Below are 26,095 nucleotides of genomic sequence, written 5' to 3' on the forward strand. Positions count from 1 at the left end.
AGCTGCAGAATAGGCATAATCTCATTGAATGTATTACAAAAAAAAAAAAAAAAAGTTTCTGAATTTGTCTTTTGGGCAAGGGGTTTTCCCTGGTTTGTGTTTGCTAGCAGAAAAAGCTGTGAAATTGCCCCAAACTTGGACGAGGAGGGTGGTGTTGCTGAAAACACGTTGGGGTGAGGGCTGGGAGCAGCCAGGGCACAGCACCATGGCTCATCCCATTTTCAGCCGTGCTGTCATCCACAGGACACTAAGACGTCCTTGTTTGACATGGTGCAGTGTTCACCCATGTCACTGTTCCCATCCCGAAAATATTCCAGATTTAGGCTGTTGATGTTATCAGCTGGGCACTGGAGGAAGAGGGTGGGAGGAAGGAGGCACCTGCATTAATTAAATCCACTTGCAATTTTGCAGGGTGACAGCAAAACAAACGGTGGCAGGACCTGTTGCATGGACTGGCAGCTGAGGTGGGTGCAACTTCAGCCGCTTCGGAGGTGGCTGCAGGGACATCAGTCGTGCTGCAACGGTGCTGGGGCAACTGCATCTTACGAGGTGCAAACGGGAGGACCCCAGCCCCACGAACGGGTCTCTCCACGCTCCCATTTCTTTTAGCCAAGGTGCAGGCGAGCCGCCATTTCCACAGGGCCCGGCCCTGTGCAGCCCTAGCAGAGAGGCCAGCCAACACCTCGGGGCCGGGCACGCCGCCCCCGGCTTTGCCCCTTCGGGGTTTGGCACCTGCGGCTCGCTCCCAGCGCGTTGCTTGGTTGCGAGCCGCTTTGTGCTACCGGAACCTCTCCTCCCGCTGAGCTCGCAACCTGCCGGGCCCCGAGAAAGAAGCTCCCGGTGCCGCGGGCATCGAGGGGCTCCGCGGGGAGATCCTCGCCCGGACGCCCCCGAGCGCGGCGCTGCCGGCGAAGGGCGCTGGGGGGGGGGGGGGGGGGGGAGGGCCGCGGCACCGGAGCTCCCTCCCGGCCGGGGCCGCGCGGCGGGCGGAGGCGGGGCCCCCCCCCCCCCCCGCGCCGGGGCGGGCGCGGCGCCGCACACACAAGATGGCCGCCTCGTAGCGGCGGGGGCAGCGGCGGGGCGAGGTAGGGAGCGGCCGGGGCCCGGCCAGGTCGGGGCGGGGGCGGCGCGGCCGCGGCCGGGGGACAGCGCGGGGCGGGGGCGGGCACCCCCGAGTCGGCTGCCTCCCGCGGGGCCCCCACGTGCGTGATCTGCCCCGGCCCCCCCCCCCCCCCCCCCCTCCGCGGAGAAATGACGATTTTCTCCCCCCCTCCCCCCCCCCCCCCTTTATTTTTATTACCCCCCCCCACTCCCTCCCAAGTCCATCCGCAGGCTCGGCCGGGGGTGGCCACAAGGGCGGCGGAGCTGGGGGCTGCCGTGACGTCACGCCGGCGTCACGCCGCCGGGGGCTGCTGTCACCCCGCGCCCTGAGGAGCCGGGGCCCGGCCTCGCGGCCCCCCCCGCCGCGGGGTCGGGACGGAGGTGGGCAGAAAAGCCTGGGTGTCTCCTCCCCGCCCCTGGGGTCGTCCCAGCAGCGCTGGCTCTGGCCCGGGGAAGTGGTCGAGTCACCATCCCTGGAGGTTTTCAAAAGACATCTAGGTGCAGAGCTTGGCGCTATGGTTTAGTGCAGGACCGGTTGGTGTTAGGTCACGGGTTGGGCTCGGGGATCGTGGAGGGCTCTCCTGACCTAGCCGATTCTGTGATTCTGTGGCAGCAGATGCTGGTGGCACTGGGGAGCAGCCCGCAGCGGGGCTGCCCAAGCCTTTGGTCACCGCCGGTGAGTGCTGTCAGCACAGTGTGCTTGGGGAAGCTGGGGCAATCCACGTCCCATGCCAGGGATGTGGCTGGCACCAGTGCCTGTGGGCACCCAGGGGGTGCTGGTGTGGTCGTGTCATGCTGGGGAAGGAAGGGCAGCCTGGGGGCAGAGTCCTCGCAGGTGGTTGTGGTGGCCCCATAAACATCCTCAGTGCTGCCCTTTGGAACCTAATTAACTGTGACATGGCTTTTTTTTTTTTTTTTTTCCTGGATTCTCTACCTGGACCCATTATTGCAGGTAACTAAGGGGAGAGGTGACACAGAGGAGGAGCTGCTGGGTTGGGCTTTCCCTGCCCTGCCAGGTACAGGGGTGGTGGGGCATTGGCTTGGTGCATCTAGGACGTGTGGTTGTGCTGTGGTCTGCACCCTAAAGAGCCTTTCGCAGGGTGTCCCTGGCACACTGGGAGCAATCTTTCCCCATGACTGGGGGTCCTGGTTCCTGGTCCCCTGCCTGCATGAGGTGGGGTTGCTGGTCCCTGTCACTGTAGCATCAGGATCCCCAGTCCCCAGCCTGCATTTGCTGGGCTCTCTGGTCCCTAGACCCATGGCATTGAGGTCCCTGCTCCCTATCCCCACAGCACTGACATTCCAATTCCTTTTTTTACATGTGCCAGAGTTCCCTGGTTCCCATCCCCACTATATCAATGTCCTTGGTCCCCTGTTTGCGTGCACTGGTGTCCCCATCCCTATGGCATTGCTGTCCCTTGTTGCCTGACTCTGCATGCCAGGATCCCTGCTCCCTGTTTCTGTAGCATCAGGGTCCCCGGTCCCCAGCCCTACAGTATAGAATCATTAAGGTTGAAAAAGCCCTCCAAAATTGTCTGGTCCAAACATCCCCCTACCACCAATGTCACCCACTAAACCATGTCGCTAAGTGCCACGTCCAACCTTTCCTTAAACACCCCCAGGGACGGTGACTCCACCACCTTCGTGGGCAGCCCGTCCCAATGCCTGACTGCTCTTTCTGAGCAGAAATGTCTCCTCATTTCCAACCTGAACCTCCCCTGGCAAAACTTGAGGCTATTCCCTCTAGTCCTATCACCAGTTATCTGCAAGAAGAGGCTGACCCCCAGCTCCCCACACCTTCCTTTCAGGTAGTTGTAGAGAGAAATAAGGTCTCCTCTGAGCCTCTGTTCTCCAGACTAAACAACCCCAGTTCCCTCAGGCATCAGGGTCCCTGGTACACTGCCCACATGTACCGTGTACCCACATGTACGTGTACCTCAGTCCCCCTGCCTGTGTGTGTGTGTGCTGAGGTCCCCCCATACCTGCAGCACCGGAATCCCCATTCCCTGCCCATGCATGCTGTGGTCCCTGTCCGTTGCATCCCAGTTCCTTGTTCCATGTGCACTTTCCTAATGGGAGAACAGTGCCAATGTTTCCTGTCATGGTCCATGCACTGTCCCCACTGCAGTTTGGGTGACTGATGGGGGCACTCCAAGTGCCACCCCTTCCATGCCACTCTTGGGGCTCTGTTGCCTCTTTCCTCTCTGCTTTGAGATGGGTGCAAGATGGTGCCAGACCCCACCTCTGCCCGTTTTTTTTTTTCAGAGGATAAAAGAACTTCTGTGCCCCCCCCCTCCCTCCTTCCCTGGGCTAGGATCCACTGGGAGATGACGAAATGAAATGAAATGGGAAGAGGCTGGCCGTGAAACAACTGTGAGCAGCTCTGTCCCTGCTCCACATCTGCCTACCACGCCAGTGCCAGCACCGAGAGCCGTGCTTTCCCAGCCACAGCCCCATCCTTGCATGGATGAGGGATGCACAGCAGTGGGACCACAGGTGCATTTCTGCTGCGATGTCATAGGTGATCCTGTCCTGGCGATGATGCAGTGTGTTTGTTAGTTTCAGCTAAAATGGCAGTTCTTAGGGAAAAAAAAAAAAAAAAAAAAGCTCTTCTGCACATCTACTAGCTGCATCTTTTTGATTAAATAAGGTTTTGCTGTTGAATGGTGGAGTTAGAGACTGGGAGCTCCCAATGCTGCAATTTCCAATGCAGCCAAATGATGCAGGGGAGGGCTGGGGGGGAGTGGGGGGCGGGTGGGGAGACTAACCCACTCCAAGCCCTCCAAACGCTGTAAAAAATTGATTGGAGCAAGTTCTAATTACTGTACTCGTCAGCGTGGAGGCTTGGGGATGCTGTGTAATGTCTGGAGGGCTCAGCTCCAGCTCACCAGGCTGCAGTGCTTGTGACTGCTGGTGGCATGGCCACAGCCACCATGGTCCCCAGAGCAGCTCGCCACTCCCATATGGGCAGAGGGAGCAGGAAGCCATAGGCCAACACAAATCATGTGCCAGAAGGCAATGGGGTACAGGAGGAGGTCGAGAGGCAAGAGGGCAAAATATTTTAAAGACCCCAAGCCTCTTTGAAGCCCCGTCTGGCATTGCAATTAGAGCACTTGCATTTAAAGCCTCTGTATTTAAATTTGTTGCAATCAAACCTATCACAATTAAAGTCATTGCAGTGTTAGAGTGGGGCTAACTCTTCTCTTGACGATGCTTGTGCAGAGGCACTTGCTGCCTCTTTCTTGCCTGTCCCCAGGCTCCTTGCCTGCAGCCTCAGCCTCTCCGAGCCGCTGGCAGCCGGTGCTCCCGGCCAGAGCACGCTGCCTGCTTGCACATGGCTTTTTTTAGGTTTACAAACATTACGGCCCTGTGCACACGTTGCTTTCCCCCTCCCTTCCCGTGAGTCATCAGCACCGTCACCAGCGCCAGGGAGTGCAGGCCAGTGAATCTGGAGGCGGCGTCTGCGCTTCCCCCTTGGTGCTGATGACCCCAGCAGAGGAAAAAAAATAGAAATTTAGTATTTTTTTTCCCTTCCCTTTTTTGGTGGTGGAAAAGGATGACCAAGATGAGGAAAGCTCAGTGGTGGCTGTGATGCCACATCTGTTTATCCCCACTTAGGCATCATCTGCAATGGGGTATTTTTGAAGAGGATGGCAGCACCAGCCTCCAGATCATGGGACTGCACATGTGTAAAGCCAAACCTTGTGATTTTGGACCTGGGCGAAGTTTTTGTCAGTTGCAATGCGGGTGCTGGTGTCACCTGCCTGGCTGTGGTCAGAGCCACATGTTCTGCCTGTCGTGGGACAGAGCATTGGCCTCTCCAACAGCATGCACAGAGATGCTGGAGCCCCCGCAGCTGAGCTCATTGCTGGCTGATGTGGCTGTGGTGACTCAGCAGTGTCGGTGCTGACTCAGCAGCACTGCAGACCCCAGGAGGCAGCTGGGGTGGGAGGGGGCTGATGTTTTTTGGTAGGAAAAAAGGGGCTTTTGTGCAGCATGCTGCAAAAGAGTTGTGCCAATGCTGATCAGAAGCGGACAGAAACAATGTGATGCAAATGCGTTCTTGCATGGAAAGGCTGCACTTCAGGGTACTTCTCCACTCCTGCTTGCCCTTCACAAGTGATCTTGCTTCAACATTGCTTTTAGGAGAGATACGTTGGGTCTGACTCTGAGCACATGCCTGAGCCCATACATAGGGCAGAGAAGGGGCTCAGTCTGCTAGACCCTAATTAACTTTTTGGTGGGAGGTTTTATTCCTGTCTGGGGACTCATCTGTGCAGTGGTGCTGGCTCCTGTCCGCCATGCTGGGGTGAGTATGGGGAAATACTACTCATCAGCCTTGGCTAGGGAGGATGGTTTGTGAAGGGATGTGGCCATCGTGGTGTCCCCTTTGGAGGTGGCAGCTGCCTTGCAGTACTGGGCTTTGCTTTGGCTGTGGGCGCTACATGGGTTGGAGCAAAACAGGGAAATGCAGAGCCTCTTTCTGTGCTTCCACCCTATGCTTTCAAGAAGGAGGATTTCAGCCTGAAGCTGGGGCGGGTGGTGAAAGGGGAAGCAGCTGTCCCAGTGTCCCTGCATCAGCAGGCGGAGCAGGATGCGACCCTATGAGGCTCTTCCTGGATGTGACTTGGTCCCCGTCACATCCGCTCCAGGATTTCGGGACCCCCCTGGCCCCAGTGGGGCACCCAGGGCAATGTTACTGTCATTTCAGGGTGAGTCACAGGGGCTGGAGAAGTGGCTTGAAGGAAGCGGGGCACTGCAGATGCACTGCGTTGGGTGATGCCGAGCCTGCCCCAGACTCAGTTTCTCCCCAGATACTTTTCCCTGTTGGAGACCGGTCGCAGCAGTGAAACCGGCTGGTGGAGCCAGCGCTTTCCCGGCACCCAGACTGGGCAGGGCCAGGCTCCCACTCGTCTCCTGGCTCCTGCCCGCTAGCTATCACGCTGCCGACATGTTTGAGCTTGCCACACACATGTTCCTCCTTCTCCTCCTCCTCCTTCTTCTCTTCCTCCTCCTCTTCCTCCTCTGCTGAAAGCTCAGGCTGCTGACTGGTTTCACGGAGCAAGGAGCAGGGCCGGGGCTGTGCATCCCCCAGGTATGGTGGGACAGGGTGGGATTTAGGGAGCCAAGCACCAACAGCACAGTGCAGGACCCCCTGCTCCAAACAGCATGCAGAGCCTTGACAATATGGGTGCAGGGCAGCTTCACACTGCAACTACCAGTTCTTGAAAGCTGGCCAGTTTCTGCACCCTGCTTGCAATGCAAAGTAATTGGGCAAGGGGGAAATTTCCCCACTGGGTTGTTGGTGGTAGGGTGTGGGAGGGCACTGATCTCTGTCCTGCCACAGACAGTGGCATTGATGAGTGGCAGCAAAAAGTCACCCAGCCCCACGTGGGTGGCTTGGATGGGACGGCAAAGTGCTGTTAGCATGGGCAAGACGCTCAGCTGGGCCCAAGGCACTTCTGCACTTCTGCTTCCCCTTTGCCCTTTCCCCTTCCCCCTTCTCCCTTCACCTTTCCCTTCCCTGTTGGAGCACTGCTTGCTGCCACCCAGTGTTTTGGCATTGCCTGGCCAGACCCAATGCCAATCTGGTAGCTGAACGCCTGCATGAGAGGAGTCAGCTGTGTCGGAGCAAAGATGCTCCAAGAAACAAAAATAGCGCTGTTTTTTTTTTTTTTTTTTTTTTTTCTTCCATCTCTTTTTCCCTTTAAAGAGCTCTTCTCCCCTCCCTCCATCCCTGCCGGCTGGAGCAGCCTGACGCAGCCTGGCAAACCATTCCCCCACCTTTGTCATATGCTGGCTCCTGGCTCAAGGATGTGATGGGAACGCTAGCCATGGCTTAACCATGCAGCTCCTGAAAAGCTGATATGCTGCTGTGCCAAGCATCCTTGTGGTGGGGCTGAGCATCCTGTCCTAGGGCTGAGCATCCTACATTGTTATATCAGGGGTTGGTGCCACACCGCAGGTGTCCCCCATTGCCTGGCTGGAATGGGACCCTGTGCTCCTTGCGTGCAGGGGTATGAATTTTCCATGCCAGCTTTGAAAGGTATCCAGGATGGATTAACAACAGATGTTGGCGTACAGCCATTCCTGGATGGGGTGATTTTGGAGGAGCTGCTGCATCCGAGCAATCACCTCTCCCTCGCTCCACACATTAAGGATTCTGCAGCTGGGCAGCTCCTGCTCCAAAACAGCCACTTTTTCCCATCTTTCCCTTTTGCTTTGGAAGGCCATGGTGCTTTCCCATTGGTCGTAGTTTGGCTGGCTGGGAAAACCCTTTTCCTGGAGCTCCAACAGGGATGATGGGGAAATCTCCATGTGGAAAAAAATCCCCCATCTCCACTGCAAGCTCCTGATGCTGGTGCAGCAGGAACCAAGAGTGAATATATTGCATTGATGTGTTTCCCCGCCCCCCTGCGAGATGGAAAAGGGGGAGAATAGTTGTCCCAGTTCCATCTAGAGCAGGATTGCAGCTCTGGGGGTTCCCATGGGGATCATGCAAAGCAGGGGTGGGCTCTAATGTGGCTTCCTGTGGCACAAATCAGCCCCGTACCCTCAGCCTCGGCACAGCTCTGGCTTTCCTCTGGGCTAAATGAGGACAGGAGTGAGCAGCTCAAACCCAGCGCCAGGGTCAGATGGGGCCATGGAAACAGCTTGGAAAACAAATAAGCCGGTGCTGGGAGTATGCCGGGAGGGGCTCCCACGGGCACAGCACAGCTCTATGAGCTCGCCCATTTGCTTTTCCTGGGGGTGTTGCATCCGCTTAGGGCATCCACGCCACTGGGCTCCTCTGCAGCATCCCCCACTGGTAGCACGGTGGCATTCAGTGACTTTCTACGTCCAGCAGAGCAGCACAGGTCTCCAGCATGTCTCTCCCCAGGGTGTAATTTCAGCAGCATGCCCTTCTCTGAGGGTGCTCGTGGGTCTGCATCTGTACCATGCAAACAGAGGAAAGCCCTTTAGTGACAGCAGCCAAGCGCTTTGTTATTGTAGGGTTGCCTGCGCTCAGGGATGCTCACTCACCCTGGGCTTCACCATCACGTGTGGGACCCCACGGTGCCCCTGAGCCCAGAGGATCCCAGGGCTGGCTGCCAGTGGAGGAAAACCATGAGCGCAGCATGGGGCTGGCAGCCAAGCAGCCGCCTGCCTCTTGGCCGGCCCTGGCTGCTGTCTCTTGGCGGCTCCCGCTGACCTCCCAAAAACCCTGCTGTGCCGTGTCTGATGGTGATTTCAGTGTTGCATTTCTCCCCTGCACTGATGCACCCTTGGCATCCAGGTCACCCACATCTCCATCTCCTAAATCCTCCACTTAGAGTAATAGAGTAATCTCAAGTGGGACAAAGCAAAGCATGCACTGAGCTGCTCCAGTCTCTCCCCAACTAAGCCCAGCCCTTGCAAAATACGTTGAGGCAAGGGGGATTTAGTAAATACCCAAAATATCCATGTAGAGGATTACTACTTCAGCACAAATTCAAGGGGCTGGATGGGCCCTATGGGTGTTTTTCGAGCACAAGGGATTTAAAACCGGTTCTTTGTCTGTTGTTGGGTTGTTGTTTTTTTCCTAAACATGTGGTTTGGAGGCGGCAGCGCGTGATTTAGGACAAGCAGGAACATGGCAGGAAGGCCTGCCTGCTTGTTTGGGGTGCTTTCATTTAATTTTTCTTATAAGGCCGTGGGGATGTTTAAAATAATATTTTGAAAAAGGGGGAGGATTAAAAAAAAAAAAAAAAAAAAGGAGAAAAAGCAGTTTTGAAGCAGCTCTGGCTTTGCCAGGGCAGGCAGGATAGACAGAGGGATCGCTGTCTGTCCCTCTGGGCAGGCAGATCCTGGCTTGTCCCCTGAGATGGCTGGGGTGGCAGGGCGATGGGGCAGCACCATACAACTGTGGACAGATGTTGCCTGTGACATTCCCTGCTGGGACAGATCCTGCCAACATGTGTCAAATCTGCCCTGGGGTGGCTATGTTTCTGTCCCCTACAGTGGCTATAGCACTGCACCTGGTCACCTTGTCCCTGTAAGAAGTTGCTGGATATATAGGTCTGTTGGGTGTATAGGGCTGCTGCATGTATATATATATATATATTAATTTTTATTTTTTTTTTTGCAAGGCATACAGATTTGCAGGATGTATAGGGCTGCTGGATGTGTAGGCTTGTCGGATATGTAAGTCTGCTGGATATATAGCTTTCTGGATATAACAAGTTGCTGGATATATAGGGTTGCCTGATATATAGGGTTGGAGGTCACATAGGGCTGCAAGACCTGTAGTGTTGCTGAATATATAGGGTTGCAGGTTTATAGGTCCACAGATTGTATAGGTTGTTGAATATAACAATTTGTCATATGTATAAAGTTGCTGGATATGTAGGGTTGCCAGATATATAGGTCTGCTGGATATGCATATTGCTGGATATAACAATTTGCTGAATATACAAGGTTGCAGGATACATAGGAGTGCTGGATGTACAAGGTTGCTGATTGCGTCGTGTCACTTGATATATATGGGGCTGCAGGATCGATAGGGCTGCAGGACCTATAAGATGGCTGGATATACGGGGCTGAAGGATATGCAGGGCTGCAGGATATATATAGGTTGTTGGATGTATGGGTGACTGCATGTGTTGGGCTGCAGGAGCTCTAGAGGGGCTGGGGGGGTGGGACCCCCCCCACCGAGGCACCCTTTGGGCCCAGGCCAAGATGTTGGTACTTTCAGGCAAGCGCGCAGCCCTCCGCCATCCATCCGTCCGTCTGTCCGTACGTGCGTGCGGCGCTGGGGCTAATGGCTCCTCCAGCTGTTTGCAGGGGGCGGGGAGGGCTGGGGCGGCTGAGGCTGAAAAACTCGTTGCTCCTTCCCTCCCCGGTGCCATCGCCGCTGCCGGCCTCACCGCCCGCCCCACAGACGTAAGTGCCTCGTGCCCCAGCCGTGCCAGCCCTGCTCACCGGCACCGTGCCCCCCGCCGCGCGGGTACCGATGGCTGCAGACCAGTCCTAGGGAGCACAGCCCAGGCTGGAAAGCATCCAAGCAGGGCTCTGTGTGTGTTGTGTGGTGTGGTTGCTGCTGCTTTTTGTCGTTGTTGTTTGTTTTTTTTTTTTTTTTTTTTTTTCCCCTCTGTTGAAGGCATTTAAAACAGAAGGAAAAAATTAAAAAAGGGGGAAAAACAAAACAAAACAAAAAAAGATAATTATTTTCTTCCTCAAAGGGGTTTTCCCCCTTTTACAAAACACCAAGGATCCAAGACGGACTGTGCAGTAGCCAAACAACTGAGCTAATCTGAACCAAAAGACTTGCTTTTTCTCTTTATTTTAATTCCTCCTCCCCCCGCCCCAGCTTTTATTATTTCCCGGGGCAGGCGGATGGAGGTTTGGGCAGGCATTGCTTTCTGTGGGGAAATGGGCAGTGTGGCGGAGGAATAGGTGCAAACAGCGCTGATTAATGGAAGGATTTCCTCGTATGCTGCTGGAGTGAGTTGGGGCTGGGTTGTTGTTGTTGGTTTTCGGGATGAAAATCCCACGGGGCCATAAATACAGCTCCCACTGTGCTTGCCCTCCACCCCAGTGGTGCTCTGGGAACAAAAGGAGCCGTGTGGGAGAGCCAGGAAAAAAAAATGTATTTTTTCCCCATGGATTTGGGGATGGTGGCAGCTCTTGGATTAACCCTTTGGGAGCACCACAGGATGTAGCACTGGCTCGGTGCTGACAGGATGGGTTTTGCCATGCATTTGCAGGATGAACTTTTTTCCTGCATCCCCAGCCTGATTCTAGAACCTGATTTATTGGATGGAGCAGTGTGGTGGCAGAGACAGTGTAAGGCCAGCCCAAGCTGCTGTCCCATCCTGACCCAGTGGCTTTGCTGTGGTGTTTACGCCAAGGGGTGTGAGCATCCTGCCAGCTTTGGGGCAGGTAGAGGTGATGCCTGAGGGATGGATGCAGGGGGAAAAGATTCTGAAGCTCCATCTGGATGAGGGCAGGTTTGAGACAGGGCTTCCCTGTGAAACCAGTTATAGAGGAGGATTTGGCAGGGTCTGGGAATCCAGGCAGGGTGGGGAAGCTCCTTCTCTCTCTTCGCGGCTGGCCCTGATGCCTTGGGAGGTTTACCCCAAGGCTGATTCCTTCACTCACTGATGTAGTGATGGATGTAGTGCATGGTTGGGGACAGTAGCTTCAGGGACATCCACATTTGGGGTGCATTAGAAGCATTCCCAGCTGTTTTCTGGGGCTTCCCATGCCCACATCCACCCGGTACCCCCAGAAAACCCTTGGGGCCAACATTCGCTCCACGCCCAGAGCTAAACAGGTTTTACACCATTTCTGCAGGCTGGCGTCACCAGGAACGCTTCAGGGCACGAGCGTTCCTGCTTTGAGGGGGTTTCATAACATTTTCTCCCTGCCACTATGTACTGCTTGGGAAAAACCTTGGCTGGGGCGTCAGCGTGGGAAGGACGGACAAGGCTGTGTCTTCCTTGCACCATGTTACTTGGCATGGGGCGTGGAGGCAGCATGTCCCCACCCTGCAAATGAGCAGCAATGCATTTGCTCCCTGACCTGATGGACCGGTCCCTTTGCTCGTGGCTCCAAGCTCCAAGTCCCCACCATCACCAGCAAGGAGATGGCACTAGAGCCCTTTGAAAGCAGTGGCAGCATGGGGGTATGCCCCATGCCAAGAGAGGGGCAGCGCGAATTTGCACCCACACCGTGCTGACTTGTGCTGCCCGTGAGTTTTGCCCCCCAGGTTTTCTCCCTGGGGGGGATTTTTGGGGCAGCGAAGTCTTGAATTGTGCAGGGAGTGGTTGCTCCTTGGTTTTGCTGCAGTCAGCAGTGTTCTTATCTGTGTCGAAACCAGCCATGCTTACGTGCACATGTTGCTCTTCATCTCTCCCTGTAGACTGCTCCTGTGAAAGCTGCAGGGCTGGCATTGGAAGGGTTGAATGAAGCTCCTCACCACTGACAGCTTGTTCACATGCCAAAGCTGTACTTTGGGGTCTCCTGGAGCATCAGGGCTGTAGGTCCTTCCTGTGGAGCCAGTGCTGGAGGCAAGAAGTTCTGCCTGAAGCCTTTGCTTAGTTTGTCCATTTCTTTTTTTTTTCCTAGTGAGCTTTGCTGTATTTTTAACTTTCAGGAAGCTTTCCTGTGACCAGCAAACTGCTAAATGTACTGCACCCAGTCCTCCCTGGCATTAACTGAGAGGGGAGAAACCACCGAGTGCAGAAATGCCTCCCAGCTTCTTGCAAAGCCCTTGTAGGGTCTAAACAGGGATGTGTGAGCCCTGGCACTGGGAAGATGGTCTCCCTGGATGTGGCTAGTTTGTCTCTGGGTGGGCATCTCTGACAGGTGGCACAAGGATGGTTTTCTGGATTCTGGTGCTGTTGCTCCATGTTGCTGGGGTCTGGCAAGCTGTGCTGACATGGGGTTGGGTTATTCAAGGTGAAATCATCCCCATGCTGCCCCTGCCACTGGCACAGACAACTTGGCAGCTTCTTTGTGTGGTGGAGGATGGCTTCTCCAGGTGAAACACTCCCAGACAGCATATTTGCTTCACACATGGGCCCAGCTTCCCCCGTCTCCATGATGCATCCTTCAGCAGTACTTGGGCTCAGTGCCCCATTGCTAACTTCATTGCTGAGCCCTGGAGCTGCAGTGACCTTATCCAATGCTCAGTGCTACATTTGCAGAGGATGAAGGAGCTCATCCTGAGCCTGATGGTCTTTGCTCCATCTGGATGCAAGCAGAGCAAAATGCTTTGCATCAGCTTCATTCCCACTGTAAGGAGTGGGTAAAGTGAGGCGAAGCCCCACAATCCCATGGCGCTGTGAAGGGGGTCCCAAGGAATGCATCAGCAGGGCTGGACCTCCTGAAAACACAGCTGGGAGTGGGATGCCCTCCCATATACCCTGTCTCATCACACACTCTGCAGGTGGTGGAAATACTGAAACATCCCATGAGCAATTTTGAAACTGGGTGGTGGGAGACGTGGGTGGCATGGGGCTGGGAAGGGTGTGTGGGGGGTGAAAAGAAGTGGCTGCATTTCAAGCTGTGGGGCTCTGTGGTAAAATGGATGAAAGACAAAAGTTGCAGGGGTGGAAGGAGGAATTTGGGCGCATGTTGACTGTTGCAAGGGGTGCTTACACCTCTCCACTCTCCCCATTCTCAGACAGGTTCGGGGGGCGACCCAGTTGATGGCCCCAGAAGAGGCCAAATGGAAGAAGGGCTGATTAACTATGTCGAAGAAAGAAAGCTGAATGAGGGCAACGGGCTCAGCCTGGCAAATGGGGGCCAGCCAGAGGTGGGGGGCAGCACGCTGATGGAGCCAAGCAGCTGGCTGCCTGGCCAGTCGGCCCCTGCTGGCAAAGCCCATCTGGAGGATGCCAGAAACCTGGTGGCCTTCTCGGCAGTGGCTGAGGCTGTGTCCTCCTACCGGCTGCCTCCCCTGGACTCTCCCTCGCTGCTGTACAAGAAGTTTGACACCGAGATGAGCAGGGGAGGGCTGAGTGAGGTGCTGGCGCCGCAGGACGGTATGCCACAGGGAGAGGACCTGCATGCCCTCAAGGCTGCCCTTGCCTTGGCCAAGCATGGCATGAAGCCCCCCAACTGCAACTGTGATGGCCCTGAGTGCCCCGACTACCTGGAGTGGCTGGAGCAGAAGATCAAATCGGCTCTGGGCGAGGAGCCGGTGCCGGCCTCCCCACCACCCCCTGAGAAAGGTGCTATTGCTCCCCAGCCGGTGCTTGAGACCGCTGAGCCATGCCCATCGGATGGCCTCCCCTTTTCCCAAAGTGCACTGAACATCGCCAAGGAGAAGAACATCAGCCTGCAAACAGCCATTGCCATCGAAGCCCTAACGCAGCTCTCAGCCGCGCTCCCGCAACCCAGTGGTGATGGGCAACCCTCAGCCCCGCTGCCCCCGGGGCCCCTTGTCCCACCAGAGCCGGGGCCCCGCTTCCTCACACAGCCTGGTGCCTCACCAGAGCCGCTTTTTGGCACGGTGCCTCTGGCAGGGACCAGAGACCCCATGGCAGAGCTGGAGCAGCTTCTGGGCAATACTGACTACATCAAGGCAGCTTTCAAGCGGCCCGAGGCTGGCAAAGCCCCCACAACAGCGGCACTGAAGCCCCCTGAACGAGCGCTTGCCAAGGATGCAGCAAGCGGCCCCCGCGTGCCACCGCTGCCGCAGGAGCCCAATTTGCACAAGAAGACGCAGCTGGTCCTGCAGCAGCATCTCCATCACAAGCGCAGCCTTTTCCTTGAGCAGAGCCTAGCCGTGGCCCCCCCAGAGCGGCCGCCTGGCTGGTGGGCACCCAGTGCCCTGGCTGGGCCACCCAAACCCTTTGAAAAGCAGGCCAAAGAGAAAAAGAAGAAAACACAGCCCGAAAAGCCAGCCCGCAAGCAAGTGCAGATCAAGAAGCCCAAGCAGAAAGACTCACAGCCGCTCTTCCTGCCCCTTTGGCAAATCAGTCTGGAGGGGTTTCGGGCACCTGCTGAGCCCCCAACTGAAGAGATGCAAACCGAGCCGCCACCACCTGCCTTCCCGCTCCAGCAGTCTCTTGCACTACCCCTGCCCACCACTCCCAATTCTCAGGAAAGGGGTGCCCCTGGGGGGGGCCCCCAAAGCCACCTGCCGATAACACCGAGCTCGTCTGGCTCAGAAGAAGTGCTGTCTGCCCCACCAGCCCCCATTGTAGTGGATGACAAGCTGGAAGAGCTCATCCGGCAGTTTGAGGCTGAATTTGGGGAGAACTTCAACCTGCAGCCTCCTGGGACAGCTGAGCTGCGGGGGGGTCCGGCACCAGCCTCACAAATGCCCCCCACTGCCAGCACCACCACCTTGGCCTCTAGCAGCTCTCCCCAGCCTGTCTCCAAAAGCTTTTCACTTTCACCAGGGAAGGGACCGCTTTTGGAGCATGCTTTCTCTTCACGGTCCCCCAAACAGATCAAAATTGAGTCTTCTGGTGCTATCACTGTGGTGTCAACCACATGCTTTTACTCTGAGGAGAGCCAAAACACTGATGAGGCAGAGGGGACACCCACCAAGGATGAGGTGCCACTGACGCCAACCCTCAGCGGTTTCCTGGAGTCACCACTGAAATACCTGGACACGCCGACCAAGAGCCTGTTGGACACCCCAGCCAAGCGCGCACAGGCAGAGTTCCCCACTTGTGACTGTGTCGGTGAGCAAGCAGCTCTGCTGGGGGTCTTGGGGCAATGGCAAGCACAGTTCAAGCTGTCCAGAGTGGGATTTGGGGTTTGCAGGGTGGGATTCCCCTGGATAAGTAAGAGTGATGCCACAATGCCAGGAAAACAGTGTTTTGTTTTGTTTTGTTTTGTTTTGTTTTGTTTTGTTTTTGTTAAGGGTTGGGGATGTTGCTCTTTTTGGCTTTGTGCATGTTCCTGCTCCTGTTTTGCATCAACTGTTTTGTCGTAGGATCAACATACCCACACAGACATTATCTTGGGGTCCAAACTTGAAAAAAAAATGCACCAAGATTTGCTTCTGGGTTTGCTCCCAAATGGGAGATGGGTATTTTGGTCTCATCCAACCCCAACAGTGTCTGTGACAGGGGAGGACTGAGACTGCTTTGCAGCTTTGTGTGGAATTTGTTTTTATGGCAAAACTCTGAGGCTGCAGAGATCTCATGTGTTGGTTGTGGGGTACATTTGGTCTTTCTCTTCTTCTCTTATTTTTATGATGAGGTGGCCAAAGCCAAGTGAGCATGGCATTACTGTGGTGGTGTCTGACTTGGTTGTGCTGGCGCAGGCTGGAAGAGCAGCAAAACCAAAGCGTTGTTGATTTTACCTCCGCTTAGTTGTTCAGCTAAATCCCATAAAGGGGCACATGACTGCCCCAGCACGACCAACCTGCCTAGAACCTTGCCTTGTTCTTACTGCTATTGTAAGTTGAATTAGCTGGAGTGGGTTACTCAAAGTAAGAGCATCTCTTCTTGGCTTGTACTGTTTTAGGGGCCATATTTGCCACCAGGATGCTGTTTCTTTCAGTTGCTGTCCCTGCCAGGATGTGTTGAAAGATGCAGAACTCTGGGTTTGGTGGTGATTTTTTTTTGTTGTTTTTTTTTTTTTTTGCTGGCATTTGTTAGACTTCGCAGGAGGTATTGGAGAGTTCCTGCTTGGTCTCTGCAGTCCATCTCCTTCCACTGTCCCTTTCTCCAAAAGTGCATGGAGCTGGATCTTCTCCCTCCAAATTTAAACTGTGAGGAGCAAGGCAAGGATTTGGGGTCAGTGGGTGCAGGAAAACCAAGCCCCTATGCTACTGAGAGAGGTGGCCTCAAGCCAAGCACAAACTGCACTTTATTAGTGAGGCATATGATTATTTATTTATTTGCTTGTAAATGGCAGCAGTAATTAGCCCAAATGACACTGAGCAAATGAAAGGCTTTTCTGGAGCTGCTCAAACTTAACTTGGAGTTTTACATCCATTGCCAGGAAAGGTTTGCGTTGCTTTTCTTTTTCAATGTGGTTTAGAGGTTTTGGGGAAGGATTTCCTGCCTCTACCTTTCCCCATTTTCTCAAGGAAAAGCTGTGAGAGAAAGCAATTAAGTAGGAGTCGGGGCTTGGTGCTTTATTAGGTGTCTGTGCTGTTAGACACTGTAATAAAATCAGCTTTCGCTGCGTGTCCTGTATTGATCTCTGTCTGGACAGCTGCAGCCCAGCTGAGCCCTGCTTTCTCCTAGCCCTGGCGCCAAGCCAGTTAGACATGACAGGAATGAAAATCATGGGGCTGAGAGCAGAGGGATGGGAAGACAGACCAGCTCTAGCCCGCTGTGCCGAATGCATCTGACCCAGCGGTGCTTGAGCATCCCTGTGCTCTGGGGACTGACCCCTGTGCTGCTGCAGCTGCCTGGAGCATCCTTTAGTTCTCCATCTGGCACCTCCATGCCCAAAAAGCCCTGAGGGGGTTTGCTGCTGGGGCTGTGTTGCTTGCAGGCTGTAGCCCAAGCATCCTTCTGCGGTAGTGTGATCTTGCTTCTGCCTCTCCCCTGTTGAGCAGCTCCTGCCTTACACAGGCTCAGCCAACCCAGAGCACCCCCACATCCTCCAGGCAATCCAGACAGCAGGCAGCAGCAGTTTTCAGTCCTAAAATTATCTCGGGGTGGTTTCAATAGCATCCGGCTGGTCCAGTTGCAGTGTGCGGGGCCAGGTGGGTGAACATCATGTAAGCAGGTAGGCAGAGAGTAGAGGGGGTCCAAGGGTTCATGTGCTGAGGTGGCCCCTGCAGCTAATCACTTCTCTTCAAAACAGAGCATGCTCGGGTGGCCCAAGCAAATCTCCCATGCCAGGGGCAGCAGAGAGATACGTGGTGGTGGGAGACAGCTAGGTTATTAAGTGGCTTGCCCTACAAGGTTTCAAAAATCAGATCCTGTTGAAATCCTGCCATCATTTCAGCCCTCCTGTGTGTGATGAAACCTCCCTCTCCATGTGTCTCAGCCCCTGCTGCAGGGAAAACCCTGCATGGTGGAAAGCTCTGCTCCTTTGCTTGCTTTGAAAGAAGGGTCAGAAACAGAGACTCACTCCTCTCTCATTAAAAACAAGCTTATCCATTAACTACGCAGGATTTTTGTAGTTTTTGGCCTCTCTCAGGCTTCACCCCTCGCTGTTGCATGCATTAGCTCAAGTTGCTCCTTGCTGGGGGATGGAGCATAGCTGGGACTGTCTCGAAATGGGTTTTGCAGTGATTTTCACCCCTAAAGGACCCTGTTGTCCTCCTCTTCTGCTGCAGAAGCACCTATAAGGAGGAGGAGTATTGAGGTTTTGGTACCAGTGCTTGCCAACGTCCCTCGCTGCCTTGGGGGTGCAAAGGAGCTATAAATCCAGACTAAAACTTCCCCAGTCCTAAAACACTCAATGCCATATATTGCAATTGCAAGCAAGGGTGCCTGCTTAGGCTCCCTTAGTGGGGAAATGCTTGATTTTTGGTGCAGAAGTGCTTAATCTGAGTGAATTTGGCATCCATGGGGTCAGAGCCCCCTGTGGACATGCAAACCCCAAAATCTCTGTCTCCCCCATCCCCCTTCCTTTTCCTGCAGAACAAATTGTGGAGAAGGATGAGGGGCCATACTACACCCACCTGGGCTCGGGGCCCACTGTGGCATCCATCCGGGAGCTGATGGAGGAGCGGTAAGGGCCCCGTCCCACCCCGACCCCTTGCAGACAAAGGGGAGTTCTGATGTTGAGGATGCGGAGCCATCAGAGAGGGCTTTGGGGGTTTCCTGAGGGCAAGGGGAGGGCTCGAGAAGGTGTGTGGGGCCTTGTGAGGGTGCATGGGGCTCTGTGGGCACGTATGTCCTCATGAGGTCAAGTGCATGCTTGTAGGTGCTGGTGGGAGCCTCTGCAGGCATGTGGGTACTCATGATGGTAGGAGTCCCTTCGGTGGATTGCATGGGGGTGAGCAGGGCCTGTGAGGTTGCATGTGGCCCTGTGAGTGCCTCTTGGTCCTCGCCAGGGTGTGTGCAGCTAGTATGTGTCTCCCTGGCAGGTACGGTGAGAAGGGCAAGGCCATCCGCATTGAGAAGGTCATCTACACTGGGAAGGAGGGGAAAAGCTCCCGGGGCTGCCCCATCGCCAAGTGGGTGAGTGCCTATGGACCCCAAGCCTCCTCAAGGCATCACTGTAGCAGAAGGGGGTGCCTGGATGGCACCACTTAATGCTGTCTTAGGGGTCCCTGGGCCTGCACGTCACACTTCATCAGTGCCACTAAATCAAATCCGTGTCTGGAGAACTGTTTAAAATTAAAAAAAAAAAAAAGGGGGTTTTTTAAAGCCATTACTACTTGTCCTATCACTACACTCACTGTTTCTCCCTTTCTGTCCCCTCTCTGCCTGGGGACAAGGAGGTCCCCTCTGGTAGTGGCCATGGGAGGCCAAGGCAAGATGCTCGAGCTGCAGCAGCCAAAGAGAAAGGAAAAGCTGCAGCCACCCCCAGGAAAACTCTGCAGGGCTTCCTGCACTTGCCCAGTGGCACCCACCGAATGGCACATCCTCGGGGCCAGGCTGGCAGCGTGTCCCCCTGGCACCCCAAAACCCATGGGGAAGGAGGTAACCATGGGAACACTCACAGCTCTGCTGCCCAAATTCCTGAGGAATGATAAAAAGGTAGCCGGCACCCGCTTTTGGGGGCCTTCTTGCCCCCCGTCCTGGGAAACATTTCCTCTCAGGGCAGTCTGATTTGGCCTGGCTGTTTTCCAGGTGATCCGGAGACACAACCAAGAGGAGAAGCTGCTGTGTTTGGTGCGTCACCGGGCTGGCCACCACTGCCAGAATGCCGTAATCATCATCTTGATCCTGGCTTGGGAGGGTATTCCCCGCACTCTGGGTGACACGCTATACCAGGAGCTCACTGACACCCTCACCAAGTATGGCAACCCCACCAGCCGTCGCTGCGGCTTGAATGATGAGTAAGTGCCACCATGCCGGCTTGGGGAAGTGGGTGGAATGGCAACTGAGGTGTCCCTCCCGTATTTCTAAAACCAGTGAAGGAACTCCCTACACTCCACCCAGGCTTTTGTTGCATCCCCAGAAGGGACTGCTCTCACTGTGCCAGCAGCTGACGCTCCTTCTCAATGTCCCTCCTGCAGCCGGACTTGTGCGTGCCAAGGCAAGGACCCCAACACCTGCGGTGCTTCCTTCTCCTTCGGCTGCTCTTGGAGCATGTATTTTAATGGCTGCAAATATGCCCGAAGCAAAACTCCACGGAAATTCAGGCTGGTGGGGGACAATCCCAAAGAGGTGGGTGACATAGACAGAGTGGAGCAGTAGTGGAGGGTAGGGAGAGTGGGTTCCTTTTAACCCTGGCTCCAAATTTGGCGAGGAGAAAGCATGAGAACAGGGTACCTTGTGGTATTTTTCATGAAATGGTGGGGAAAAGAAAGTCAGTCTGACCTGGTAAGGCTCTCACTGATGTCCCAGGACTTTGCCGCCAAGAGCCGTTACAGGGTGACACAAAAGGGGTCTCTCTAGAAACCCCAGGGGCAGAGGGCTCTTGGGCTGAGCAAGCAAAAGCACAAGAGACTTTGGTTGGAAGTTGAATAGCCAAGATGTCACCAGAAATTTGGGCTGTGCTCTTTGTGTGATGGCAGACATAGCAGAACAAGTTGGACACAAGGTGGTGTACAGGGGCTCCACTCCTAATTGCATCCCCACTGCTGAAACCCTTGAGTGATGTCCTCCTGTACATCAATGCTTTATCTTCCCTATTGTAGGAAGAGCTGCTCCGGAAAAGCTTTCAGGATTTGGCCACTGAGGTTGCTCCACTTTACAAAAGGCTGGCACCACAGGCCTACCAAAACCAGGTATCGGGCCACTTACTCATCCTCTTGTGGTCTCCACAACCTGTCAGTCCGCAGAAACAGGAGTGGGGTGGTGGTGCACAGATTTCAGGCAACTGGAGCCCTCTCCTTCTTCCTCTAGGTTACCAACGAGGATGTCGCAATAGATTGCCGTCTGGGCTTGAAGGAGGGGAGGCCGTTTTCAGGGGTGACAGCGTGCATGGACTTCTGTGCTCATGCTCACAAAGATCAGCATAACCTCTACAATGGCTGCACAGTGGTAAGCAGGCGCTGGCATTGGTTTTCAGGATGGTTCCCCATTCACTGCATTTTGAGCTGCTTGACATCCAGCTGGACCCTGCAGGGAGCGCTTTGGAGTGGAGATATCTGAGCCTCTGTCACGTCCCTTCCTACCTGCATGACTCTGGTGGCTGGTCCTCGGTGCTTGCACTCATGGAGCAATGCCCTTTTTGATGCTGAAATTGCTTAAGAAAGCAGAAAGGCCCCTCAAATGAAAATACATCTGTGGGGTGCTGAAGCTATCCCTGCTAGTTGAAAGCAAAGTGGTAGTCAGAACTGTGTGTTTGCTCTTGTCTGACCCAAACCCCACGGGAGGTTTCCAGTCAGCATCTGGGGAGTGGTGTGGGCTTGGGGTGTGCACCAGTGGAAGCCTGGGAAGCCATCAGGCTGATACGGATTTGTGTTGAGGAGGGTATTTTGCCGTTGTCCCCCTTGGGCTGCATTCATTAGCATCTCAAGGGTTTGGCAGTCCTGGACTCTCATGGCACCCTGCGCTCCTCCCAGGTCTGCACGCTGACAAAAGAAGACAATCGCGTGGTAGGGAAGATCCCTGAAGATGAACAGCTGCACGTCCTCCCCCTCTACAAGATGTCCAGCACAGACGAGTTTGGCAGCGAGGAGAACCAAAACGCGAAGGTGGGCAGTGGGGCCATCCAGGTGCTCACATCTTTCCCCCGTGAGGTCCGCAAGCTACCTGAACCTGCCAAGTCCTGTCGGCAGAGGCAGCTGGAAGCAAAGAAAGCTGCCGCAGAGAAGAAGAAGCTGCAGAAAGAGAAGCTGATGACACCAGAGAAGATCAAGCAGGAAGCGCTCGAACTTCCCACACTCCAACAAAATGCAGGTAATGGGAACAGAGCTGAGGTCCCATGGCCCTAAGCTGTCCAGAAAGCATGTGAGGGGATGTTCCCCTGTGGCTTCTGGGGGGTAGTGGGTGGGGGCTTTCTTGGGCCAGAGGTTGCAGGAGTGTCACTGAGTGCAGGTTGGCATTACTGGCTTATACTGTGGTGCCTGCATTTGCACCATGGCTTTTGGGGTACCTGCTATCTTGCTGCAGCTCAGCTCATGGGAATGAATTGCTGCCAGCACACAGAGTGATGCTAGTTGCAGCTGAGTTCTGTGCTTGGCCAGCAAGCCCATTGGTGTTGGATTTTTGAGTCTAACTGATTTTTTGGGGGCCTGGGGTCCTTGGTCCCTGCTGATGGCCTTCTCGGCTAGCTGGTCACAGTGGCTGTGTGTGCTGTGCCTGCAGGTGTGGCGTTGAAAAGTGGGATCCCCCCACAGCCGCTGAAACCTTCCATCAAGGTGGAGCCGCAGAGCCATTACAACACTTTCAAGTACAACGGCAATGCGGTGGTGGAGAGCTACTCGGTGCTAGGGAGCTGCCGGCCCTCTGACCCTTACAGCATGAACAGTGTTTACTCTTACCATTCCTACTATGCACAGCCCAATCTGCCTTCTGTGAATGGGTTTCACTCAAAGTTCACGCTTCCTTCCTTTGGGTATTATGGTTTTTCCAGCAACCATGTATTCCCCTCGCAGTTTCTGAATTATGGGGCAACCGAGAGGGTGAACAACACCTATGAGAAGAAGCCCAACATCCAGGCATTGCAGGAGAACCTCAACCACACCTACAGGAACACAGATTTCCCTGAGCCCATCCCACACAATGTCCGGAGCAAAAATCATCACCAGCGCACCTACGAGCGGGCCAGTCGGTATGCCAGCCAGCAGAAGGCAGTGGCTGGGGTGCACAGGACTAGCACAGGCTCAGAGGATGCACCACCATTTGCACAGAACTGTTTTGGCAGCAGGGCCATCAAGCAGGAGCCCTTGGACCCCCCACCCAGCATTGAGCCCCTTCCCAGTGCAGCAGCAGCTGTACCCAGCACTGACCTGGCCCTTCCAGTTGTCCCTGTGCCAGCATGTGGTGGGGGCCCAGAGCAGCATTGGAGCCCATACAAAGTGTCCCGAGGTGCGTCTTCTCCTGAGAGGACTAGTACGGCAGAGAGCTCGTGGAGCAGCCTGGTGCCAGGCACCAGCCCCACAGGCTCAGGTGGACAAGAGAAGCTGAGCACCTTTGATGCTGCCGTGCGCTTGCCTCTGCCAGAGAAGCAGTGGCCTGATGTCCTGTCAGGAGAAGCAGCAGCAGCATGTGGTTCTAGCTTGCTGCCAAAACCATGGAGCCCCTGCAAGCTGGGCGAGGCAGTGCTGGCGAGTGCAGGCACACCAACCCTGCGGGACAAGGGCTGGGAGCTGGGGCCGCTGGGCTTCAGCTCGGCCCTGCCAGGGCTGCCCAGCTTCCCCGAGGAACCATGGGGCTCAGCCAAGGTGGAGGAGCAGAGGACACCGGCACCCATCCCAGGGCTGCCTGAAAAGGCGTGGGAGGCAGCAGTGCATGAGAAGGGTGTGGTGGGGTCCCAAAGGGAGAAGCCATGGGATCCTTTTGGCCTGGAGGAGGGCATCGAGGAGCTGCCAGACAAGACAGTGAAGGAGGAGGAAGAGGAGGAAGAAGAGGAAGAAGAGGAGGAGTGGTCAGACAGTGAGCACAACTTCCTGGATGAGAACATTGGTGGTGTGGCTGTGGCACCTGCCCATGGCTCCATCCTCATTGAATGCGCCCGCCGTGAGCTGCATGCCACCACTCCACTGAAGAAGCCCAATCGATGCCACCCCACCCGCATCTCCTTGGTTTTCTACCAACACAAGAACTTGAACCAGCCCAACCATGGCTTGGCACTGTGGGAGGCCAAGATGAAGCAGCTGGCTGAGCGCGCCCGTGCCCGGCAGGAGGAGGCTGCACGCCTCGGTCTCCAGCAGGATGCCAAGGCCTTCGCCAAAAAGCGCAAGTGGGGTGGTGCATTGGCAGCCGAGGCGCCCAGCAAGGAGAGGAGGGACTTGGTCCCCACGCGGCAGGCGGTGGCTATCCCCACCAACTCTGCCATCACTGTGTCCTCCTATGCCTACACCAAGGTGACAGGCCCCTACAGCCGCTGGATCTGAGGCGGAGGCAGCTGCCACAGCCCATCTTACCTCAAAGTCAGCAGCACTGGAGCACCAGTGTTGCTTTGTGGTGCTTTCTCCTCAGGCATGGGGGAGAAGAAAAAACAAAACAAACAAACAAACAAACAAAAAAAAGCAAAACAAAACAAAAAACAGAAAAGCAAAATAAACCCAACACATACTTGGAAAAAATGAAACCAACTCGGGTGCAAGCCATTGGAAAGCTGCACTTGGTGAGAAGTAGGGAAAAAACAAAGGAACAATGCTCTTTGGCATTTTTTGGTAATCTAATATTTATATCTCTGTTTTTTTAATCTATCCTTGTGCACTGCAAGAATGGAGAGAGAAGTTTATAGCATCCTTTCACAAAGGAAAAGTTTTTAATTCCACTTAAAACATATTTATTGGAATTTTTTTGTTTTACTCCAACAACAATGACAAAGGTGATCTTCAAAAAAGAAGCAAACATAAACAAATAAACAAACAACAACTACAACAACAAATACCCAGGAAACAACCCAAACACCAAACCAGCTTAACAAAGCAAGAGGTGAATCTCTCCAGCTCCCATGCATGGAGACTAGCAGGGATTGCATCTTAGAGTCACCTGGAAACGTGCTTTATTAGCTGGACACACTGAACATCTGATTTTATTTTTTTTCCAAGGACCTACAATACTTATTTTGCAACTCGAGGAGTTCTTTCTTACAGATACGGGAGGCCCATTTGCAGGCAGTATATCCTGGAATGGTGTGCTCACGTTTGGCTTTTTGCTGCTGGCGAGCTTGGCTCTGCCAGGATGGCGCTTTTCCTGGCACTGGAGACTTCAGGACACCTCTGGGCTCAGAGCACTGAGGTGAGGACGCTGCTCCCAGGGAGCTAAGCTTACGCTCAGATCTGGGGGCTCCTTTGCCAGTGGCCCCAAGGAGAAGAGGAGCAGCTCAGTGGTGGCTGCACCTCCAAGGAGCCAATTGGAATAAACAAACAAACAAACAAAACAGAAAAAAAAAAAAAAACACAACACAGAACTGTGAATAGCTAGTGTTGCTCTCTGTACATCACTGTTGCTAAAGTCTGGTGCTTTCAGTCTCTGGGGGACTTTCTCCATGTGATCGGCTCTGGGAAGAGTGAATCCAAGACTTGACTCCAAATGTGCCAGTCTCATTGTGCATGCAAGCAGCCTCTCTGAGCGAGCCAGCTTGGTGGCAAGCACTGCTTGAGCGTGGCACTATTCTCTCCCCAGGTGCCATCATCTCTCCTTCCTATGGATCACCGTTCTTCCCGCAAAACAAACAAACAGAACAAAAAAACAACAGCAACAACAACAAAAAAAAACAACAACCACGTGGTGCTTTTCAAACAATCTCACTTGAGGCTTTTCGCCTGCCTCTGTCTCCCAAAGCTGTGCTGGGGCAGGCGAGCTCTAATGCGGCTCTCCAGGCAGGTGGTGTGGCAGGAGCTGGGGCCCCACCAAGACCGAAGCTGGGTGTCAGTGTCCCCAGTCATTGCTTTTGCACTTTCAGGTGCCTTTTGGAGAGCGAGTGAGCGAAAGCCAATGCCATCACCGTGCAGAAATCACCTTGTGTTTACTGTAACCCTTGTTCCTTCCGCACTGGCACAGATTAGCAGGATCTTGGTAAAACAGCCTGAACATTTATGTAGTCTGATTTTAAACCTGTAAATAGGGAAAGAATTTTTTTAAAAGCACTTTCACCTAGATGTAAAAATGAAAGCAAAACTGAAAAAAAAAAGCAAATTCCCTCTCCCCTTCCCAACAACTTAAAAGCAGTATGTTTTAAACAAGATAATTGTGGGAGAACTGTAAATACTGGCAGAATATTTAACATGCTTTGTCCGTCCTTCATAGGTTTTTTTTTTTTTTTAACTGTAATCTGTAAAGTTGCATATATTTGACAAGGAAACTCAATGATCTATTATTGCTTTTCTTACAAGTACCCAATAGCATATCAGGATTGTAGAGTTTATGGCAAGTCAAATTTTAGGGAAGCCCATGGACAGGTTTGTGTGTCCTGGGGCTGTGTACCATGGTGCTTGGCTGTGGCATAGTGGTGGTGATCTTCACAGGGCAAAAAAAGGGGTCGGATTCGGGTGCCGGCCTCGGTTTGTTTCGCCCAGGTCTCGTCTGACTTCCACATTGTAGGTTGTCGCAGGGGTGCCTTGAAAGCTTCGCATAGATGATGTTAGCGAGAAATTTGCGGTGTTTGGGAGAAAGGGGTGTGTTTGGAGAATGTTTCAGTCCATACAACCTGTCTAAGTCCTGCTTCCTTGGAGGTTTCTGGTTCGGGGGGCTCACTCCAGCATGGCGTCTCCCTCCCTGCCTCAAAGGGAGGCTCAAACTGGTCCAAACTTGGGGGGGTGGGGGGGAGGGACACCATGGCAGCGGCAGCTGTGCATGGGTTGGGA

The 26,095-nt window shown here is 54.3% G+C and overlaps 1 protein-coding gene across 3 annotated transcripts; it reads left to right on the forward strand.

Annotated features, from left to right (window-relative positions):
- The first annotated feature begins 1,038 nt into the window (after window positions 1-1,038).
- Window positions 1,039-23,934, forward strand: TET3 (tet methylcytosine dioxygenase 3). 3 transcript variants are annotated; one of them, XM_084302397.1, is made up of 12 exons: window positions 1,039-1,085; window positions 2,054-2,117; window positions 3,367-3,597; window positions 13,250-15,263; window positions 18,135-18,225; window positions 18,584-18,677; window positions 19,293-19,501; window positions 19,682-19,832; window positions 20,306-20,395; window positions 20,514-20,651; window positions 21,176-21,512; window positions 21,921-23,934. In XM_084302397.1, the coding sequence occupies exons 3-12, from the start codon at window positions 3,442-3,444 to the stop codon at window positions 23,669-23,671; spliced, it is 5,031 nt and encodes a 1,676-aa protein (XP_084158523.1). In that variant the 5' UTR covers window positions 1,039-1,085; window positions 2,054-2,117; window positions 3,367-3,441; the 3' UTR covers window positions 23,672-23,934. The 3 variants fall into 3 exon arrangements, with proteins under 3 accessions (XP_084158523.1, XP_084158524.1, XP_084158525.1); XM_084302398.1 differs by lacking the exons at window positions 2,054-2,117; window positions 3,367-3,597 and having other exon boundaries at window positions 1,055-1,085; XM_084302399.1 differs by lacking the exons at window positions 1,039-1,085; window positions 3,367-3,597 and having other exon boundaries at window positions 2,105-2,117.
- Window positions 23,935-26,095: the final 2,161 nt, after the last annotated feature.

This window comes from Netta rufina (assembly GCF_964035555.1).
Source record: "Netta rufina genome assembly, chromosome: 27".
NCBI classification, from domain to species: Eukaryota; Metazoa; Chordata; class Aves; order Anseriformes; family Anatidae; genus Netta; species Netta rufina.

Bases quoted from the DNA above. Each gene is read 5' to 3' on its own strand.
- TET3 (XM_084302397.1), top strand. From the start codon at position 3,442: ATGAAATGGGAAGAGGCTGGCCGTGAAACAACTGTGAGCAGCTCTGTC. The intron at 18,678-19,292 runs GTGAGTGCCTAT...GCTGTTTTCCAG, and splicing joins GCTGCCCCATCGCCAAGTGG to GTGATCCGGAGACACAACCA. The intron at 20,396-20,513 runs GTATCGGGCCAC...TTCTTCCTCTAG, and splicing joins CACAGGCCTACCAAAACCAG to GTTACCAACGAGGATGTCGC.